We start from the raw sequence: 22,388 nt of genomic DNA on the forward strand, positions 1-22,388 counted from the left end.
AATTGCACTTATTATCAGGTTCTTTACTCTCTTCTTATTTGACACAAGATCCATTATCAGTGACAGCATGAATGCGAACATGGGCTTGATTTGCAAAACTACTTGGGATGAGGTAATGGGGAAAAAAGCTTTTTGTTCCTAACTGTTGAGAAAAGAAAAAAAAAATATTAAATCATTTACATTAGCACTATCAGCTAATATCTTCTGAGAAATGCTCCCCTTCCAGTATAAAACTGTTTATATGCTGTGTTTGAGTAGAGCTTGTTTAATTAGCTCCCTAATGAAATATTGTGTAACAAAATGGAAATTTATCATTTGCCTTTATGCCTTTGTTTAAGTGACAAACTAGGGCAGGTTGCTGTGCCCAGCCTGGACTAGGCACCATTTTCTTTCTTGCTGCATTTGAATAGAACTCATTTTATTTTTTTTTAATGCTGTCTATTGAAGATTTTCAAACAAAGGGATAAAGTGCTGTCCTTTCAGCTCTCCGTGGTGTCTCTTATCTCTCCTGTGTGAGATGAGAAGTACTGCTTCACAAAGAGGCAGATTACCAGGTATCTTGTCTTTTGTTGGGCTAGAGAGTAGAATCAGACTGTTTATATAGCATCAGGGGTATGTGCATATATTCAGAATCCGCACTCTTTGTTTTGTAGATTTTAAAAAAAAAAAAAAAAAGGTAAATTGGTTATTCAAATGGACTGAAGTTATGCACAGAGTTTTCCTTAGTTCCTACTGCAATCAATAAGAAGCCCCCATTGGCTATATTTAGGCTATGTTTTGTTTACTTGGCTTGGCAGGTAAAGGAATAAATGACCAGAGCACTGGTGACACGTTGTTCAGGGCAGACGCACTGCCCCAGCCACCAGCCCAGCGCTGTGCAGGAGCCCTTGTGCCTCCTCAGCACAGCTCCCTGAATTCAGAGTGCAGTCCCTGACAGAGAAATCTGCCTCCCTGACTCCTGCCTTGCCTAAGTGTTGCCTGTATCTCTGTAGTAAAGCTTTAAAATGTAAAATCTCATTTCTTTGAACGTGTGCTGAAACCCAGACATTTCAGGAAATGTGTCAATGCCAGTGACATTTCCCCAAAGAAGAGATCTCTGTTTCTAGGGGAAGCTCCTCATCAGAGCAAGAGACTCACACAGGAAAGGCAGTTGTCAAGATACTCACCTGGAAAGTCAGATAATGGTGAGGAAGAGTGTTGCAAATGATACCCTCATACCTGGTACACAATTAGTCTTCTCCCTTCCTCACTCTGTCTAATCTCTTGTAAGCTACTTCACTGCACATAAATAATCAAAGCTGAGCCTCCCATGCTCAGATGAAAGCTATAAAGGTTGGCTTTCTAGATTTATGAGGAGTCGTGTTTCCTCTGCTTTCTACCCCTAAGTGTTCCCTGCACTGCCTGGTTGTGCCTGTATGCATTGGAGTCTGCTGAGCCATACTGTCAAGTCTCAGGAAACTTGTCACCCTACATTCACTACTGCCAAGCTTAATAAGACTTAGCACTTCTATAGTGCATTTTTATGTTCAAAGTGTTATAGGAATATTAAATCAAATACTGCTCTCAGCTGAACTGGATCCCCATTCATTGCTCAGTTTTGCTTGACAGTAAGAAGTTGAGACAGAAAATAAAGGGCTTCATTGCACCAGTGGAATCATCAGCAGACTGTGAGAGAGAAGGAATGTGTTACTATGTCCATCAAGAGAGTGCACTTGGCAGTTCCCTTACATTCACCTGGCTTGTGTGAAAGGAAAATAAGAAAGTGTCTCACTTGGTTTATGCTTTTCCATTCCTACTTTTGGCTGGGGAGTATCATTGCCTTTAATGATAGGAGCTTGCCACCTATTTTTGGTACACATAAGGACCTTGTGCTTGTGCTCTCTGTGTAGTTCCAACAGTAACTTCTTGCAGTCCTGCTGGAATCTGTGGCATTTCAGATTCATAATGTTCTTATAAATCAAAAAATGTGTTCTGGAAATTTTCCAGGCAATTTTGAATATTCAGTGATAATGTGGACAACGTCATTTGCTTTAATAGCAGCCATTCAATGATTCTCTTAATAATACAACCTAATAGAGCGGCTTTGTCTTTGACTAGTGCCTGTGGGGAGGCTTTTATGAGGAGACATGGAGGTCTTTGCTGTTGCTATGGGATTGCAAGGGGTTTTCTCTAGGGAAATAGTAATTTTGAAAGCAGGATGACGTGTTTGGTTTTGTATAGTTAAACCACGATAATTTTAGTGCTGCCTATACAGCATGTGAAATGAAGCAAATGCTTCACAATGAAGATGAATGCAAACATAGACAATGCTGTCATCCTCAGGGATCATCTGGAAGGGGATGAATCACTAATCAGTAGATGAATAAACTTCCCAAACCATTTACTTTGTATTAACACTGGAGCTCGATCAATACCATAAATGTCAACTACAGTTTCTGTCATTTAGTTTGGTCTCATGAAGTAAACATTTTTGCATTAGCTATGCTGTCACGTGTGTGCAGCAGTGTTTTTATACAGATGATGTAGCAATATAATCATATTGTGCTATCAAATGGCAGAGATCCTCCCACGAGATGAATTTTAGCTCAGCAGATGTTCTCTCTGCACAGGCTCTTTGGGACCAGCGCCGGTGTTTGCAGCTCGCAGAGCGAGTCTGAGTGCTGGCACATGCACTGCAGAGCTGAGCTGGTGACAGATCCTTCCCTTCCCTCTTTTTTACTGTCTAATCAACAGGACAGAATTAGATCTTTCAAGATCACTGCAGGCTGTAAACTAGCCTGGAAGTGTCTCTGCAGCCATCTGATGTTCCCTCCTATGTTAGGCAAAATTTTCATCTGAATTTGGGCTGTGAACTGCCGTACAGCTGGCTTAGATTATGTCTTTATACTCAGTTCTTCTTTTTTCAGCTGGAACCAATTCACTGACATGTTTACTCAAACATTTTTCAGCCCTGTGTTTTTTTCTGCAGTAGGATATGCTTCATTTTGATAGATATGTGGTGTGTTGCTTTTTCTTCAGTATAAGATTGTAAAAGACGAAGTGGAGAAAGAGGAAAGCAATGTTTGAGCAGCCCTCTCCTTTTTGATGTGTATGATTTTTTTCTTTCCTAATTTCTACTTGATGTGAAATTTTGAAAAGTTCCATTTCAACTGAATGATGCAAGTCATCTCTAATAATTACTTTTAAAAGAACATTCTGAAATTTTATAAGCTGAAACTACCTACAGATCTTCATCCATTTTGTCCATCCTCTTTGGTAAAAGGTAACTGTTGCACGCATTATCCCAGCCATTTCCTCCACTTCCCTGGTACAATTGCTTTGTTTGCATTCAGCCTGGATATTCCATAGTAAGGGAAGGCAGGTGGATAAAGCACAGTGCAATTAACAGAACTAGTTGTTCTATCCTAGTTTCCTTGGTTATTCTGTTCCTCAGTGCCTGAGTTTGGCAGAGGGTGCTTTGTTACTTGGTTATTGCATCATTCAGCTTCAGGAGCACGAGTGCCATTTGTACTGCTCACAAAATGTGTATGAGGTTATTGCTAAGAGTCATGTGTTTCAAAATACTGCAAGGAGACATCAAAATTAGAATTTAAACATCAGTATGAGGATTAGAAGGAGGCTATTCTGTTCTGTACAGTAAGTCATATGCTAAGTTTCAAATTGCTGTTCAAGTGTCAGTACCCAGCTCACTCTGAGATCTGTAAATGAACTATTTTTTCTTTAGCTTTTAACTTTTGTATTCCTAGTGGTACATGACTTCAAGGCAGATCCATTCATTTCTTTTCAGCCATCAGAAGGGATTGCCTTAAACTTGTTTCACCAGTTGGCTGAGTAAATTACACACTCCTTGTAAATTACACGCTCCTCCCTAAATGTCTTCTGACTAGACTAGTGATGACCTGATCACATAGGAAGAAATTCACCAATTTCTGGAATTTGGATGAGGTTCTCTGGCTGGAGCAGGAAGCAGTCAGTGAGTTCAGTTTTGCTCCATGCTATTTTAATAATGTTCTAAAATGAAATCTTTCAAGATTACAAAAATTTAGTTTTGGAAATAAACTGAGGAAATATGAACCTAACTTCTGTTCTTTCCATTCAGTGGAAATTCAGTGGAGACTTTCTGCATATGTAAAATATATACGTGTATGTTACATATGTACACATATGTACCTGTTTTTCCTATGTAGGGTTTAAATTTATGTACACTGAGATTTGTGTGTATACTGCGTGCTCACTCTATGTGGATAAATAATTATCCATATAAAATTCTACACATAAAATATTTGCAACCTTCTCCTCTCAATGAGAGTTAGTAGCAACAAGTTTCTAGGTTAAATTTGTTGTTAAAACAAACAAAACCCACTCCAGAGTATTCCTTATTATTCGTTTCAAATTTCTGTCCTAACAGTTTCATTTAGTGATACTGTGCTTTTATTGTGAGTGTAAATAGTTGTGTACCTGAGTTCATGATGGTGTTTCTCTGTCATTTGCATTTTCCTTCCCTTTAGGTGATATAATCGGTTTAGTGTAACATCATCAAGCCACTCATCTGTTTGTAAAATCCTTTCCATTTTCACCATTTTTTCCCTGAAAAACCACGTCAAGAATAGAACAAGGTATTCTACAAGATGTGTATGTGAGGATTTAACTCTACTTGCCTTTTTAATTTATTTTCTATGCTGCTACATTCTTTTACTAAACCTGTACATAGAAAAGAAATTTTCGTTGAGCTGTTTGCAGACATACCCAAGGCCATTTTCTGAGAACTTGGAGTTAATTTAGATCTCAGCAATCAATTTGAGGTACCTTGCCTTTGTCTGTGTGAGTTTTCAGCTGCTGATGTATGGTCCATTCACATTCCTCTGCTGGATGTTCTTATTTTACAAATTGAAGTACGTTTGTGCCAACCTGTATTTTCCTGGTTCAGTGCTTCATTCCTTTCTAAATTACAAATACAATAACCCTGTTCCTGGAATAGAACTGTACAGTTCAGAGAGAACTACAGTGCTCTCTGCCACAGCTGATATTTTGAGGTGGCAAATTTTCTGTTTCTAAACATATTAAAAGTAGATAGGCCCTCTCAAAGTTGGGCTGTTTTCTTCTGTGGTTGCATCTAGCAAACCAAGGCAGAATAACATAATTGAAATCAATGGAGTTAATCCCATATCATGCTGTTGCAGCTGGAAAAAGAGATGGGCCCTAAATTTACCCCTAAATCTTTCAAATAAAGCCTTCTGCTCAGGTGTTTGGTCACAACAGATTTTAAGCCATCATCCTGGCAATAAAAGGAGAATGAATGATTCCTAGAGGCATACAGCTATTTGTACATAAAAATGAAGCAGCCTTAAAACCCTATTGACTTTCCAGTAGGTTAATATTTTCTACTAGGTGACTATAGTCTATAAAAGTCAAGCCTGAAACAGATTAACCTGAGTTCTTTGAAGTTCCTATAAATTGGTGAAATTTGCCTGAACACCAACTGTGTAACACAATAAAATCTGATGTTTGACCTTAGAGGCGTAAAATTAATCGGAATCCATAAATATATGGCCTCAGTTTAAAGAGGAACCATATCCCGAATTTTCTAGTGAAAATGTGCCTTGTTGTGATTAAGACAGTGAAAGCCTTCGGTCAGTAATTTTTCTCCCTGCACTTTTTAAGTATAAACATGTGTGAAATACCAAGTTCTTTCCAAAATTCAAATGCTGAGCTGCCTGCAGGAAGTTTCCAGCCATGTTGGGTGGCCATCAGGTGTGAAATTCTCTGAGCACTGTGAGGAGGCACTCGCTGCCTGTGCAGTGCTGGCCCTGCTTTGTGAGTCTTTGTTCTGGCTTTATTTTCATGGATATTTCACACTTTCAAAGAGTTTTCTTCTAAAAGCCATTTTTTCTCTGTATGAAATTCTGAAATATGTGGGAGTTTGGCATAGGATTCAGAGCTGAACAAAGACTAATAATCTGTTTTCTGTCAAGAACCTGAATTACTGAGAAGTTAGTGGGCTTGTTTTTCTTTGGTTGTAAGTACTGTAAGTTTCAGTTGAGGTATAATTATTTTTATATCTTATAATTATTATTATAAAAGCAGCTTCGCCTAGTCTGGAAAGTAAACAAAAATAGCTAATAATGACTTCTGAATAATGTGGAGTTAGGTTTCAGAATGGTGTGCAAGTATTTACTGCATCAACCTCTCAGACTCTGAATCTGTTAAAGGTAAATTTCTTCTGTAGAAAAGGGTGAGAGAAGTTTTTGCCTTAGCATCAACTCTTGCACTGTCTGACCTCAAAATATTAATAATTTTTTATTTGGAATGAGTGTTTTGATAAATCTTGGAGTCTTTATTAAGGATGTCTTCCCATTTGATGTTTTCTTTTGTTGAGGTTTCAATTATTTAATTACAGGTCTTGATATGAAGCTAATCATGCATGCATCCGTATGAAGCTGGCATCCTGAAAGCTTAAAATCATTAAACAGTCATTACTATAAACTGACGTCGGTCTGTAATTTTTGCAGTTAACGGGGGAGTTGATGCTCGGTGAACAATCCAATTAAAACTGGCAACAAAAGACTTAAAATGTCAGCCAAATTGCTTTTTAATAGTCAACGCAGCCGTCACAAAACATAAACATTAAAGTCCCCATAGTAGCATAAAGCTTCATGGTGAAACAATTCTAGAAAATGAATAATAATTACGGTATCCTGAGAATTCTCTTAATAGATCTGCGCTCATTAAAATACTTTGTTGGGTAGATTCATATGAAAAAGTATTTTTCCCTTGATACTTCTTTATGCATTTGTTTTGAAGGTTTTATTCAGTATTTTATAGATGTAATTTCTAGTAATATTCAAAAATGTGTGTCTTATTTACAATGAGTTTAAATAACTGTATATGGATGAGCTTTGAGCGAAACACAAAGAAATGTCATGTGAGGTGAACTGAGGATACGATCACAAAGAACTTTTATAGCCTATTGATGCTGTAAAATAATGTAATCTTTGTTCATTTTGAGTTGCACTAGATTCCTTTGCAAGTTGAGCCAGATTAGCAGGAGAAGCTTGTTGAACCTTCCAGGCTGGAGTTACCCAGCTGAATGTGCTTCTGCAGCCGATTCTGGCCTTGTTGGTGCTTGATAGATGCTCTGCTCAGAACTGCAGATGGTTAAGAGAGTGCAGGGCTCCTAACAATAAACATGACAGAGCACTTTAAATTGTTGAATAGTTCTGTGGAATCAGGACATAATCCCCAGTTTAGTGGAGAGGTTGAAGCATGTTGGTATTTCAGAAAATGCACATGTTTGCTTCTAAGTGCCCAAATGTGCTTTAGAGAGGCTGCTTTGAAGGCTGTGGCCTTGTCTCTTGTTCATTTTCATGCATTACATTACCTGCTTCTGTGTTCTTACTTTGTCTTTCCCTACAGAAGTTTGGCTTTTCTTTGAAAAATAATGGATTTGCTGTTTACCATCAGTCACACATGTTCCATTGTCTCTCCTCCCAGCCAGCTCAGGACTATAGGAGAAGTGTCAGCATTCCTAAATAAAATGTTAGCAAACATCAATGCAGGTATAGATCTTTTTGTAGAAGTATTTGTTTTATTTGTGTATTGAGAGGGACAAAAACTTGTAAACTTCCTCCAGGGATAAAAGGCAGGAGTACTCAATCAGCTTATTCTTCACTGAGGTATATGCTTCAACTAATACAATGTAATTTAAACACCATGTGAAATCATTTGGTGGGCAACAAATAGCCTTCTATTATGCTATCTGACAGTTACATGCAGCTTCCTTAAATGGTCCCTTGTCATTCTAAGGGTTACTGAGAAAAAATTGATGCTAACTGTCCTACAGCTAAGGTTACCATTTTTCTTCCTTTTCAAAAACATTGTTTCCCTTTTTAAAAACAGTATTTCGCTCTTTAAATAGACAAATAAAGTTAATTTGAAATTAATGTCCATTTAAATATTTGTTTCTCTTCTAAAGCAAAACTTCAAAAGGACAATATATGTTTTAAAACTGTAATTTGTTTAAAGGAACTTTTCTCTAAGAAATTTTTTAAGTAAAGTTTGTAAAGTAGACTATAAGTGAAGTTGAAGGAAACAGTCTCTGATTTCCTGTGAGCTCTCTACCTTGGTCAGCAGGGAACTAATAAGGTTGCTGAGAAAAATCTGTCCTACCATAATTTGTTTTATTTGCAAATTGGTTTATAGGTCAGACTGCTCTGATGAAAGGATAGGAAGGGGCACATGTACTTGGATTTTTTTTTAAATGCTGTCAATATTTCTTGACCAGTGCTAAGCACACGTTTTTGCTGCTTGTCAACTTATTAACTGTGGCTAAAACTAAATTCCACTAAAATGAAGTGGAAATCTCTTCTTGACTGGAAAAGGGTGGATGATCATATTCCTAATTCCCATAACAAATTTGAATGTAGGTGCAGCCATTCAGAAGAGACAGATAAAAGCATTACTAGTAGGTTTTACCAAAAGCCCTTCATTTTCCTGGTTGATAGCCTGGTTCTGTATAAAGATTTCTCTCTGATATCCAAAATAACAAGCAGGAAATGGTAGGAACAACTCTGCTATGCTATACAGTCTACAAAGAATCTTTTAAACTGAATCTCAGGGAATATACCAGAATTCATCTCTGCAGAGCCAGCATAGGGGATACAGATTTATAATCAGATGCCACCCAGTGAATGCTGGTTAAACTTCTTAGGGGAAGGGATGTTTGTCCTGAGCCAACTTTGAGCAAGCTGTCTTCTGCTTCCCTGCTCCTGTAGAGCACAGCCATTTAGACAGCCCCAGCACTGTCCTGCTGCCCACTACCGAATTTTAACAAATTTGAAGCTGATGTGCTTATAGAGCCACATTCCATGTATGTTTACATATTATGAAGGCATTTAACAGCTTTTACTCACCCTCCACAGGTTATTATATAACCACAGAAAAGTGGTTTTTTAATACTCCCTCTATGTTAAGATGCTCATATCAAGCAATTTAATTTCAAGATGAAATCCATGATAAAACATATAGAATGCAGTTTTATTGAATAAAAGGGGCATTAATTTTTCTCTTTAAGTTATAAACATATTCTTCAGAATATTATGAGCATAGGCACTACTCTATATTTCTGTTGATGTTCCCTAATTAGTATCTTTCTAAAATGGTTTGTCTTAGAAATGAAGTAAATAGATGTGGGTAGAGTCAAGTTCCAAATGATCCAGAAGAGCCTCAAGCTTCTACATCTGTACTTGATATCGATTGTAAAAATAGATGCAGGATTTCCAATTAAACTCTGCAAAATCATGTTCTGGAGATATTCTGGATGTCTGGTTTTGACAGGATAATCTGCAGTGCAGATAGGTATCCTGAGAAAAGCATTTATGTAGCCAGGTGGGAGAAACTGGAGTATGGTTCATCCTTGAAGTAAGAAAGTTCTTGAAGTTGACTTGAAGTAAACATAGAGTAAGTTTGCAGTGCTGCCAACAAAGCACCAGCTCTGTCTCAGTGCAGATAGCTACAAGACCCTTGAGATCTTGCTCCCAGTAATTTCAGAGCCCATCAGGGTGGAAGTTTGGGTCCTGATTTAACTGGCAGGTTTAACCATGAGTTGGAGCTTATCATATTTCTGTAGAGCCACAGAATAGTCTATGTTTGCAAAAATATGAATCAACAAAGGGATGTCTCTGATGGCTGGGCTCTAAGGTGAAGAGGATTCTGTACTTTGGTGAACTGGTGTCACTGTCCCCCTCCCAGAGGAGGCAGGAACTCAAAGGGAAGAGTCTTCCCCTCAGCCCTAACAGGGCAGCAAGCTCAGATGCTGCAGAACTTTATGTTATTTGGGTCTGTAACAGGGCATGTCCTCAAGCAGTCTTTTTTCCCTGAAAATGTTGCAAAATAACAGGAACACAGCTGAAGCAGGTAAGAGGCAGGCAGGGTGGTGACAAAGTGGTTTAATATGTCTGTATTCATGATATTTCCACTGACCTATTGGGCTGAATACACAGGGTATTTCAATATGATTTATAGTTGCTAATTCCATTACTCGTAGATCCCTTTCAGAAAGCCCTCACAGCTAATGAATTTAATAACACAAGGGCCAAAACTTGAATATTTTTCAACACCAAAACCATCAATAACTGCAGAAACATTAATATTTACAGCCATGACTGCTTGCAACCTATTTTACCAATCATAAACTGCTCTTTAATCAAAATCTGTTCACCTCAAAGGTCATCAGAAATTTTCTGCCAGGCTACTTGTAAGTGCCTGTCTTTTGCAAACCTAGATGATAGGCTTACTCTGTAAGCTATAATCTCTCCCATTTTGTTCAGAGTTTTAGAATAGTGATTGTACTATCCCCTGTGAGTTCCCACTGATAGAAGTTACAACTCGTGATATTGACTGAACCCACCACTTTTAAGTAATGGCAGGAATTACACATTCCCCTGAAAATACCACCTTGAAGCTGGCTGGGAGCTGTCAATCTTCACTCTGTCCTTTGAATGCTGTGTGATGTTAATTGTACCAGCAGCTGCTTGATCTGCTAAACAAACCACTGGAAGCCTGAGCTGGTTGTTTAGGCTGTTCCCTCAGACTCCATCAGAACTGGAGTGCTGCTTTTCTTCCCCCTTCACATTTTGTCCTTGACCTCTCTGACTCAGCCTCCAAGGGGCCTGTCTTGTGTTGGCACAGACTGTGGTGATTTAAGAGAGTCCTGTCTCAGCTGGATGAGTATTAAAGTCTGGCAGATGTACCACCTGCAATGAAGGAGAGGGAAGGGAGTGAGTAGTAGTTTCATTGCAAATTTTTCAAATTAATTGACATAAATGTGAGCATTTCACATAAATGGAATGTTTTTCACATAAATACTATACCTAGAGCGCATTAGTATTTAGCAGCTATGTGAAGTACCATAGAACAAAGCTGTAATTCAGGCAGCTCGGTAGAATAAAAGCACCTCAGGAACTGTTGCTCTTCATTCCCCTCTGGCAATGTTAATTTTATATGAACACACATTGGCATGTTTATATTGTCAGGTGCTCCTGTATGATAACATTTAAACCTTGCATCTCACCCACAGTACACAGCATTATAACCTGAAACTCGTTTCAGGTTACAAACTACAACACAAGGAGGGACATTTTAGAGTGCAATGTTTATGACCAAAATTATTCTACTTCAGCAATCAGGCTCCCAAGTTAAAGCACTGAGTGATGGAGTTAATTAAGGAGGAGTAGTGCTGTTGTAGCTCTAATGCTGTACATATATAAGTGCCTCTAAAGTGAGGCAAAGTTTGTCAGGAAAGGTAATGTCTTTCAATGCACCAGCTGATCCAGCTGCAGAGAAAGAAGAGCTAGCTTTGGGCCCAGAAGCCCTTCTTTTGGCTTGGTTATATTAACAGTTCTATCATCAGAAAAAGCAGAAACATCCCCCCACACACACCTTAGAAAACAACTATATCAGTCTTATTTCAAGAATTGTGCAAAGTAAAACCGACAAGTTAAGTATACAGTACAAAGACAACAGATGCCAGAATTTTTTGAGTCCTGAAGGACAGAATATTATTAAATGCATCCCATCCAGAAAGCTGGAAAAGGTGGCCATGTGATAGTTCCCTAGAGAGAAATCACTGCCTTTCCTTCTCTAATGAGTTCTAACCTCCATTATTTTGCCTGATAAAATTCTCCCACATCTCTCTGCAGCTGAGTCAAGAAATAGTTGTCTGCAGAGGTCCTCTCAAGGTACTTAGATTTTATTTTTGAAAACTCTGAGATCTCTAGTATTTTTTCACTTTTGTCATGCCAGTAATGGAAGTTTTACCAGAAATGGAGCTCAGCAGTGTTACAATCCTGATGTGCAATGATAATGGAAAATTACTGGCAATTGCAGAAGTCTTGATGATGAAAATTCCTTATGCTCACTGTTGCTAAGGGTTTTAAGGCATTAATAGTTGATATCATATGCAGGTAATAAAGTCCACTTATGCTATTTGACTTGTGAAGATTTTCTAGTAGACAGCAGTTGTTTCTTAGAAATGAAACAAGAGTGTAGATTAAAATATGGGAAAATCCCAGGCTCATGTTAGTCTACCTAAATAAATATGGACTTCATTAGGAATTTTAGGCAAGTTTAGTACTGAACTACAAGAGACTTTATTAATCAGAATTAAAGAAGTATAAAACATGCACTTGTGAAAATAAGAGTATTTTAAAGAAAGATATGCTGGTGGTGGTCCCATCATTCCTTTTTCCTCTGGTGTTCAAAACTGGGTAATTGCATTTTTGTAAAATTTCCTAGAATGAGGTCCAGTATGAGTATTTATAAAATATAGTCACTTAGGTCTTACAGGACAAGTTTAGCTTTTAATGTAAAAACATTAAGAAAAGGAAGTGCTGCCATCATAAGCAGTCCTTACTGCTCCTGTGCAGAACACCAGAGACCTTACAGAGCTTTCCAGTCCATAAAGGGGTTATAAGAGCATCACAGGGACTTTTTACAAGGGTATGCAGTGATAGGAGCAATGGATTTAAACTGACAGAGAGCAGACTTACATCAGATATTGGGAAGAAATCCTTCCCTGTGAGGGTGGGCAGGCCCTGGCACAGGGTGCCCAGAGCAGCTGTGGCTGCCCCTGGATCCCTGGCAGTGCCCAGGGCCAGGCTGGATGGGGCTTGGAGCAGCTTGGGACAGTGGAAAGTGTCCCTGTCCACAGCCGGGGGCTTGAAACTAGATGATCTTTAAGGTCCCTTCCAGCCCAAACCATTCGATATTTCTAAGCATGCTTAAAAAATAATCACAGAGTGGTTTGTAATTGAGCAGTAGTATACCCACAGAACTTTTAAATAAACTGAATTAAGCTCCCTGAACATATGTTGCTGTTTTGTTCATTAAATAATGGATTGTCAGCTAATTCACACTCTTCTGAGACACATCCAATAAATGAAAAAAAAAAAATCTAAACATATGAAAAAATAATAAATTCAGGAACTGGAAAAAATTAAAATATTTCAAGAGCACTACAGGTTAGATGCAAACCTTTTATGGTTCATTACATTTTAGTATACTCTCTCTGATATACTTCACCTAATAACAGTACAGGCTATTGTAGCCTTGTCAGTAAATGATAAAACAGTTCAATTACCCTGTGTCTTATATGGATCCAAAAAGTATAGTAAAGTATATTTTAGAACTGTTAGGAAAATAGTTTTGCCAAGGCTTGGCTAATTTTCAAAACTAACTTTAAATTATGGGCTAACTAGTTGATTAAGCTGTTTATTTCGTTTTTGTTAGTCTGTAAAGCAATTTAGCTACATGTTTATGATTACAAAGGCATTTTAGCCTGACTCTTAAGGAAAATGAGTTTATGTTAGAAGAAATATTCAGGGTATAAAAATAACTCCTTCCTTCAAATTTCAAAGGAAAGAGAGAAAGTAGGACTCCTTCAAGCTAGCAGAATTTCAAGGCAAGATTTTCTTGTTTCCAGCTGCCATCTCCTCTGCAGTTTATTTTGGTGTGAGTACATGAAGTTTGCAAAGTGCCTTAAAGCAGAGGAGTTAATCAAATTAGCACTTCCTGTGTTATTCTTGTAATTGAACAATGAAAGCAAAACCCCTAAAAATGAATACATATTTTAAAAATCAACAGGTAGAAAGAAGTTTGAGTTTGTGAAGTGGATGGGGAGTGTGCAAGTTTGAGTAAAAGAAATCGCCAGAATGTTGTCTGGATCTTTTCAGGAAACTTTGCAGTTTTAGATGTGTTCTGCTGAAAGGAGAGGACTATTTTAAAAAAATTACTTCTCAGGGGAAAGAATTTATAAATTTTTAAACAGTCTCTTTTGTCTGTAAAAAAATGAGCTAAATGCAGATGAGCAAGCCAATGATGAAGATCAAGAGAAGAATTTCTGGCTTGGTTACTCCTCAGGTGGAAATCTGATTTGAAGCAAGTTATTCCAAGTGTAAAGTTTGAGCTGAAATAATTTTATATAGCTATATTATTAGATAAATGGAAATTTCTATCTCGTCAATGGAGACAATGAAAACAAGTAAGTCTGTCTTTGCATATCATATATAAATGTTTTGATGTACAAGAATTAAAAAATATGCACATTATTAGCAGCCGTTACAATAAAAGCAGCAGTTGTTACAGATAGCATTAGGTAAGCCAATTCCTATATCAGTCTCTTACATTTTGGAAGTTTGTTGGCTTTAGACACATTATCTTGCATAATATCCCATTTTAGGTATTTAAATGATTTTGCAGTAAGTTATTTTACATAGTCTGCTGTTTATTTAGAGTCCTGAAGCATCCTAAGTGTGCATATTGAGATTTAATGCTGCTTTATATCCCAAGCAATATTTTTTGTGTTATAAAAATAATGAGCTATAGACTTAGTTTCAAGCAAAATAAAACCAACTCTGCCAAATAAGAAAGTCTGTAAAAACTAATTGGAAACTAGGGCTGATGAAGCCTAATGAGCCTAATGAGTTTGCAGTGCTTCACTGAAATGAGGGTCTGATGAAGACTTTTTAAATCACCAAAATAATCAGGCTGCAGTGTGAGGTTTTCTGTGATGCCAATAGCTAGATGAAAGGGTGACAAGTGTGATAATTAAAAAGGAATCCCCCAGGAAATCTGATGTGTTGATGTATTGTGATAAATTGCACTGGGAGATTTAAGGTATCCTCTGAGCCAGAGAGACTTTATGGTTCAAAAGCAGAACCAATCTATTGCATGGAACAAGCTAAACTCTGTCAGACAATTGTGTGCCGTTGATGGGATAGGGACAGGATAGACAAAAGGGGAAGAAGGGAACTAAAAGTTGTGTTGCCATATAAATTATAGTTTTTTTCCCAAATACCTAGAGAAGCAGTCACCTTGGCTGCTTGGCATTCACAGCACAGCTCTTGATGTACCTTGTAGAGTCTAACTGTGTGTCCTGGCAAAAATCAGTATTTTTCTAACAGGACAGTGGCTCAAACATTGAAATGGTTTGTCATGCAAATTATAGCTTGTTTAATAATCCTGCAAATTTTCTGTAGAGTGGATTTACAGTTGATACCTTAAGTAAGGATGTGTAATTGATCAAATACATAGGGATGCTGGACATCAAATATGTGCAAAATCTGGATAGCTTTCAATTCTAGAATAGCGGGATACAGGATTTACCTAGATTAATTATTATATAAAAGTGCCTTAGCAGATTATTTTGGAGCCCTGGACTGTTGACTCTGGTGATTTAATTTACTGAGGTCTCCAATTTTCTAATATGCTTAGAACTGCTTTTCTGGTGTATGCAAACAAATATTACTGCATAAACCTTAGTGCAACTGTAAGAATGCTGCCTTGATAAAAGATCAATGAAATTAAAAGGATTAAGCCTGGGCCAAATCTGTGACAGCTTTGCTTACCACAGCATTGAAAAGCTTATGTGGAGCACTAAACAACCTTGTTTCTCCAGCTGGGGTAAATTGGGACTGTCACACAGAAAAAGGTGCTTTTTTTTCCACAAGCCATTCCAGGAAAGGAGGGAATACACTTTCATCTTTTGCCTTGAAGACACATCATGTCATAATATAAAGAATGTTTTAAATGGATGACAACAGCTCCTTGCAGGGAGTTTTTGCAGGTTCATCAGAACTTTGCTCCAGCTGGATTTCTGCAAATTTAACTGGACATTTGCTAAGGTAAAAGGGAGAATGAGGGTGAGTACAGAAATAGGATAAAGCCTTGTTAGACACTGAGGTGAAGTAGCTGGAGGAGTTCCAGGTTAAAAAGTTCACAGATTACTTAATCTGGCAGCAATTTTTACCCCTATCTTCTTTATAAAGTATTTGCTATTGTCCATAGCTGTGTATCTGGCTGTAGTGAGATTCTTTGGAGACTTTGAAGAAGTAGAGAAAACAAGGTTTGCTTGTTCCTTAAAAGTACCATTGCACCATGTTTGTGTCTTTGTGGTCCTTTGCAGGAGGGCTGAAGCTCAGTGGTTCAGGCTGAGCCACCCTGAGCCATGGGCAGCATTTGTTAGCACAGGACAGGAGCCTGTGCAGGTACAACATCCTTTGGGGTACTGGGCCCAGCCTGAGGGCCCCACAGGGCAGTGGCAGCACAGGGACAGGGCCTTGAGTACCCACCACAGGCTCGGTCTCCTTCTCAGACTGGTCCAGTGGCTGTGAGCTCCCTGCCAGCTCATCTGCCATAAAACCTTTTCTGTGGGTGTCTGGATGGTTAGTGCTTCAGAGACCTTTTCTCAGCTCCATTTAACAAATGCAGTAACAGACTCCAGAAATGTGTTAACATTTTTTTAGGGAAGATGTTTGTTAGGGGGTAGAACTTATTCAGTCATTTTCTCTCTCAAATTGAAGAGCAAGACTATTTTTATACTGCCTATTTCTTTCATAGATGTTTTAAATGAGAGTTATACCTTGTGAAATCAGTTGGTATCTGTGATGATATTCACTGTCAATTTATGTGTGCTTTACCTTCATCCCCAAAAAATCCTGACAAAATTAAGTAAATGTTATACTACCTTTTTTTTTTTTCTTTTTTGGTTGGTTCTTGGGTTTTGTTTGTTTGGCTGTTGTTGAATTACACTGCTGCAGGGTGTGTCTGTATTTGATTGATTGTGTTTCAATAGACTGTTTTATTTTAAATTATTTCGAATATTGCAGCAACATTTACAGGAAACAGGGTAAAGAAAGTGATAAAGTACAATGATTTATTCTCAATAATAATGTACCACAGGATCACAGAATGGTTTGGGTTGGAAGGGACCAGTTTCAACCCCGTGTTGTGGGCAGGGATGCCTTCCACTGGACCAGGTTGCTCCAAGCCCTGTCCAACCTGGCCCGGAACTCTTACAGGTGTGTGTCAGCCAAAACTTCTCTGGGCAACCTGTTCCAGTGCCTCACCACCCTTACAGCAAAGATTTATTTCCTAATACCTCATGTAAATCTGCCCTCCTTCAGCTTAAGACTTCAGTCTCCCTGTTCCTTTTTTTCATTCAGATGAACCATCCCTAGCCCTAGGCTGATTTACCTGCCTAGGGTTAGGGTTAGGCCTAGGGTTAAGGTTTTTAAAGCAGAAAGCCCCAAGCTCCAGGCACACTGCAGGCAAAAGGCAAAACAACATCTAAAGACAGTCTTGATCTTTCTAAAATAATAACCCTCTGTGTGTCTGGTTGTCTTTTCCTTGCTGTTTCAGACATGCCTGGTAGCCCTCACAACCAGTTCACCTTCAGGCCGCTGCCGCCGCCGCCTCCGCCACCTCACGCGTGCACGTGCGCCAGGAAGCCGCCTCCGTCGGCCGACTCGCTGCAGAGGAGATCCATGACCACCCGCAGCCAGCCCAGCCCCGCTGCCCCCACGCCCCCCACCAGCACGCAGGACTCAGTGCACCTTCATAACAGCTGGGTCTTGAACAGCAACATCCCGCTGGAAACCAGGTATGGACCGCGGCTACGCGCAGAGGGGAAATGGAACACTGTGGGGAGGAGGCCTCACATGGACACAAGCTGGTGGTGTCCTTCTGGACATGGCCATGTGTTTTACTCTGAGCCCATCTCAAGTAGCCACATGAGGCCATTTTTGCTTGATTCATTTAGGTCAAAAATACTCAAAAAAGCACGTTACGCAAAGTTTTGTACTATGGCGATTCCTTTAACTTGTGTAGGTTACACTGGCATTTTATGGTTGTGTGCATAGGATTTAGGATTTGTGCTTGTGGGTTTGTCTTGCCCTCCCACATTCTCCCAGGACCATTTTGTAACCAGCAAATAGAAGTTTGGTTTAATCAGTGTACTTTGGCACTTCTGGAGTCACACTGAGTCAGGAATGGTTGGGGTTTGAGGGGACCTTTGGAGATCATCTAGTCAGGCTGTAGCTTTTCTGTGGATAAGAAAAGAAACAATACTAAAATTATCTTTTCCTCAATATGTATTTAATACTTTATTGCATATATAGCCAAATATAATTTTATAATCATTTGGCAATGGAGAAACGATACCGAGATTGACATTGGGTATGGCTGGAAAGGGAGGGTTCAAATTCAGGATCATTCACAATCATTATTTACACAAATAATCTACTCTGAAAAACAATTGAGAGCAAACTCATTATGTATTCAGGCAACTTACTTTTCAGTGCCCAAACTCTGCACAATCTCCTCTGACTTTTTGGCTATAATAAGCTTTCTTTTTCACCTGTTCCTGATAAGTATTGGCTAATTTGATTGCTTTCAACTGCAGCTGTGTTTGCTGACTTGATTTTTAAAACAAGCTCTGAATTTTCAGTCTTCTTCCTCTTCATTGTCAACAGAGCACCAGGAGGTTTTAACTATGGTTTCCTTTGGGTTTTGCCATTCTAAAGTACATAAAGGGCAAGAGTTTGCGAAAGTTGTGTCTGATGAAACAGATAAATTTCTGACATGCCCCTAATTGGATACAGAAAATATTAAGTATTATGCACAGAAATGTTTGGGGGATTTTTAACATATGTCTGATTTTTACATATGTCTGAAACCCAGTTAGCACAATTAATCACTGAAACCTAGATTTTGTTCTTTTATAACAAGGTTGGTTTTATTTTATCAGAAAAATTAATATATGTCTTTAAACACTTGACTGCTGCTCATCAGAAGTGTCAAGTTTTAGATCTGCTATTAAGTTGGGATTGAAAAACACGCCAATTCATTCTGAAATAAAACTTTCCTTATTTGTCTTAAGGACAAATCTCCAAAAGAATCAAGGAGGATGGAAACTTTTCTGCAAAAGTGAACATAAACAACACTTTAGTTCAGCTGATCTGTCTGGAGCTAGAAGCTTCTGCTTACACGGTCTTTATAAAGATAAATTTCTCTGTTTCTGATGTAACGAGCTTATCTGTCTATCTGTCTATACTTTATTCTGCAAGAAAGGTGATCTCTGGGTGTTCTGTCCCATTAACTTTTGGTTCTCTTGAATTAAAAGTCAAGTGGATCTTTTTAAGGCTCTGCATCCCCATTCATGGCATTTCCATCAGACTTCATTGGGGACAATATTTTGCAATTTATTTTCTTTCGAGTTCGGTTTAAATTTTCTGGTTTCTTATTATTTTTTGTGAATTTGAAGCTTCTCTTAAAGGACAAATACAGAGATATGTAGCTATATCTATAATTATATAAAGGGGTGTGCAGTGAAGTAAGAATCCAGACTGGAAAACATCCTTTGGGCTACATGTTAGTCATTCAGAGAGCCTGGGAATTTTCCATGTTCTGACCCTTCAGTGGTTGTTTCAGCTGATTTCATGCCCCCACTGCTCACTTCAGAAGCCTCTCACGAAGCTGGCTGAAAGGCTGGGTAATCCATAAGGAAAACCTGTGAGTGTGTTTGCCAGAATCTATCTGCAGTTTGTGCGCAGACAAGTGCTATAGCAGGGGAACACTGTAATAAGAAACATTTGTGATCACCGCTTCCCAGAAGTCTACAGTGCAGAGCACAGCCTTAGAGAAAATGAAGGGCTTGCAGCTTGTTTATCCTTCCTTTACCAGGGAATGATTCTGCTAGAATTGAACTGGTGCTTTGGCCTAATATCTAGATTCCCTTGCTTTCCTTCTCCATTAATGTTTAGCTGCCCATTAAAAATAATCCTACAAAATAAAGAGAAACATTTCAATGATATGTTTTGTGCCAGATCTTTAATAATACCAAATCTAGCTAATATCTACATACCTAATATAGCTGAGGAGATTTTTTTGTTGCTGTTAAATTTGGAACATTTGCAATCAAAAAGAAAACTTAGACAGTAATGTATTCCCTACTGTAACAAGTAGACAAAAATCAGAATACACATGTTCAGCTTTTCTTCCTACTGTATCCCCTGTTAATCCATAAGTAGAACTTGTGTTTGATGTTATCTTTACTGCCATGGAATATTAGAGAATTTTCAGACAGAAAAAGATTTCCTAGATCTAATCATGTGACTGTAAAACTATTCACTCTGGACAGACTGAAATGAAGCAAGTTAATGAGTCTGCTCGTAGTGTGTCGTATTAATGTGTTCTATTTATGTAAAAGAAAATTCTCTAGTTTTGAAAATGCTTGCAATACTCAGATTAGACATGTACTCTTACATAATTAGAGTTTGAAACCCTAGATTAGATGGCAAATGGCCGCAGTAAAGACATATACTGTGGTACATGTGTTTCATGTGCAGTAAAACCTAGTTACATTTTTATAGAAAAGGGCAAATCAGAAATTTTGTTTTGTGCTTTATCTAGAGGTGTTACACGCACTAATCTGCAAAGCAGTTTTGTCAAGACCTAACTTAGTAATGCAACTCTTTAATGATGACAGTGACTTGGAAAGATGAAATTACTTGTTCAAGTTCACACTAAACCTAAAATTAAAGTCTGTGTGTTGTTGCCAAGGCCAGTTCCCTAACTCTGGCAGTTACTCTGATTATAAGCAACCCAAATAAAAATAAGAATTAAGAACAGCTTTAGAACTCCAGAGGACATGTTATGGAACACCTGCTGCTGAGGGAATTGGAGAAGAGCTGTACCTGTAGGAGGTGTAGCAGCTCAAACTGGTGACTGTGCTGCAACCTTCAGCGGTGTAATGTGCCCAGAGATGCAAATGCAATCTCCATCTATGCATGCACACGGTTTGGGAAAAATAAACGTAGCCATTATTAAAATTACTTATGAACATGCAGTGATTTCATTGTCACACAAAGAAATAATTTTTATGTATTGCCAGAAAATTACTGCAAGGATCTCTCACACCACATAAAAACACAGGAAACATTGATTCCCTTTTTTTAGGATAATGTTACTGGGCTCTCACAAAAATTGATTTTTTCCCTCTCCCCCAGAATAAAGTACTTGCAACCTATTGCCTATTCCCTTCCTTTCCACTAAAATAATTGTTTTATCAGGCTTCATAGATACTTTGCTCTAATGCTTCAAATCTTGTGATTTACAGTGTAATACATTGTCATTATCTCTGACAGCCCCATCTGAACGTAGCTTACTACTTTTTATGGAGTAAGTGTTAAACCCTGATAACTCAAAGGAATGTTTTTCATTTTCTCCATGCCCTCCTAGTTAACTCACTATTTGTTTCCCTATCTTGCTTTCTTACTTTGTTTATTTTTTCCTGCTGTTTGCTATTTATTTTCCCACCTCAGTGAAATCCCCAAAGAAGTAAAATCTAGATGTTAAGTAGGGATTTTTACCTGACATTTTTCTTATCCTCCTTATAGTCTGTTACTGATCCATCATGGATAAACCATTGGTCGCACTTATTTTGAGTTAAGTTTTGACATAGATTACCAAAGCATTAGAATTTTTAAGTTTTATGCCAAAATCTCAAAATTTAGCTAGTTTTGATTTTGTTTCAAAGTGGAGTTTTTAGTCCTGTTTTGTGCGTCAGTATTTAAGATATTTGCTTGTTCCTTCCTTTTTTAAATCAGATTTCTTCCTAGTTCCTCTAGCCCATTTAGCAGTGTTGGCAGTAAGGTTAATGCTGTGCTGAATGGACTGAAATCTCCCTTCACTGCACTGGCAATGAGCCAAGTCCTGTGGAAAAAGACAGCTTAATTTAAGCAATCTTATCACCATGGTAATAGCTGCTCTGAGGGGACAGTGAGGTACCAGACCATAAACCTGAGATTCAATTATCATTAATTTATATAAAACTTTGAAGTACTAGAATAATAAGAGGAGTATTTGGGGTTCAAGGCAGTTACTATTTTTAGTTAAAATTCAGCAATATTTCAGAGCCCAAATTTTGATTATGTCTCTAAACACTTGAAAACATTGAGAGTTTTGGAGTTCAAGAAGTGTATTTGAATCATCATATAGCTGGAATCATTCTTTTCTGTGTTACATAGTTTTTTAAGGTATATAGGTATGATTAGCTCTATTTTTTTTTCCTGGAAATAACTTGGTTATACATCTGTTTGATGTAATTCTGTACTACAGTTTGTCTTTTTTAAATCAACCTCATAATTACTTTCTTCTCTTCAGGAAGTACATTGATAGCCTTTCAAATCACAGACATCTGCATATAGTCCCTTTCTGTGTAAGCTGGAGTAATTTTAAAAGGAAATATAATTAAATAAAACTGCATCTAGAAATTCACACTCAGTTCAGTGTGGGCTCTTGGAAGGTTTGATCTTTTTTCTTGGTCTTGGCATTTGAACATCTTGTGGATCTCACGAATCTTGCCTCCAGTGCAGAGACTCAGAAAACGCTTTTTTGTGCCTTGAGATTTTTTCCCAGTTCAAGGTTTCCATAGCAAACAGAGCAGCTTTTACAGCTCCTGAGGCAGACAGGTGTTAATGATCATAAGCCACCAAACAGGAGACACTTTCACTTGAGCAGTGCAGTTCACTGGGAACTTGTTTGCCAATGGAGCC

The 22,388-nt window shown here is 38.1% G+C and overlaps 1 protein-coding gene across 7 annotated transcripts in view; it reads left to right on the top strand.

Annotated features, from left to right (window-relative positions):
* TENM1 (teneurin transmembrane protein 1) overlaps positions 1 to 22,388 on the top strand; it is a 775,300-nt gene that overhangs the window by 603,450 nt on the left and 149,462 nt on the right. For all 7 annotated transcript variants that reach the window (XM_054289924.1, XM_054289930.1, XM_054289929.1 and 4 more), the window contains one exon: positions 17,194 to 17,434. In XM_054289924.1, the coding sequence (XP_054145899.1) occupies positions 17,194 to 17,434 (241 nt within the window). The remainder of the gene's footprint in view (positions 1 to 17,193; positions 17,435 to 22,388) is intronic.

Source organism: Melozone crissalis, unplaced genomic scaffold (assembly GCF_028551555.1).
Source record: "Melozone crissalis strain CALT ecotype California unplaced genomic scaffold, PUWL_Pcris_2 ptg000068l_1, whole genome shotgun sequence".
NCBI lineage: Eukaryota > Metazoa > Chordata > Aves > Passeriformes > Passerellidae > Melozone > Melozone crissalis.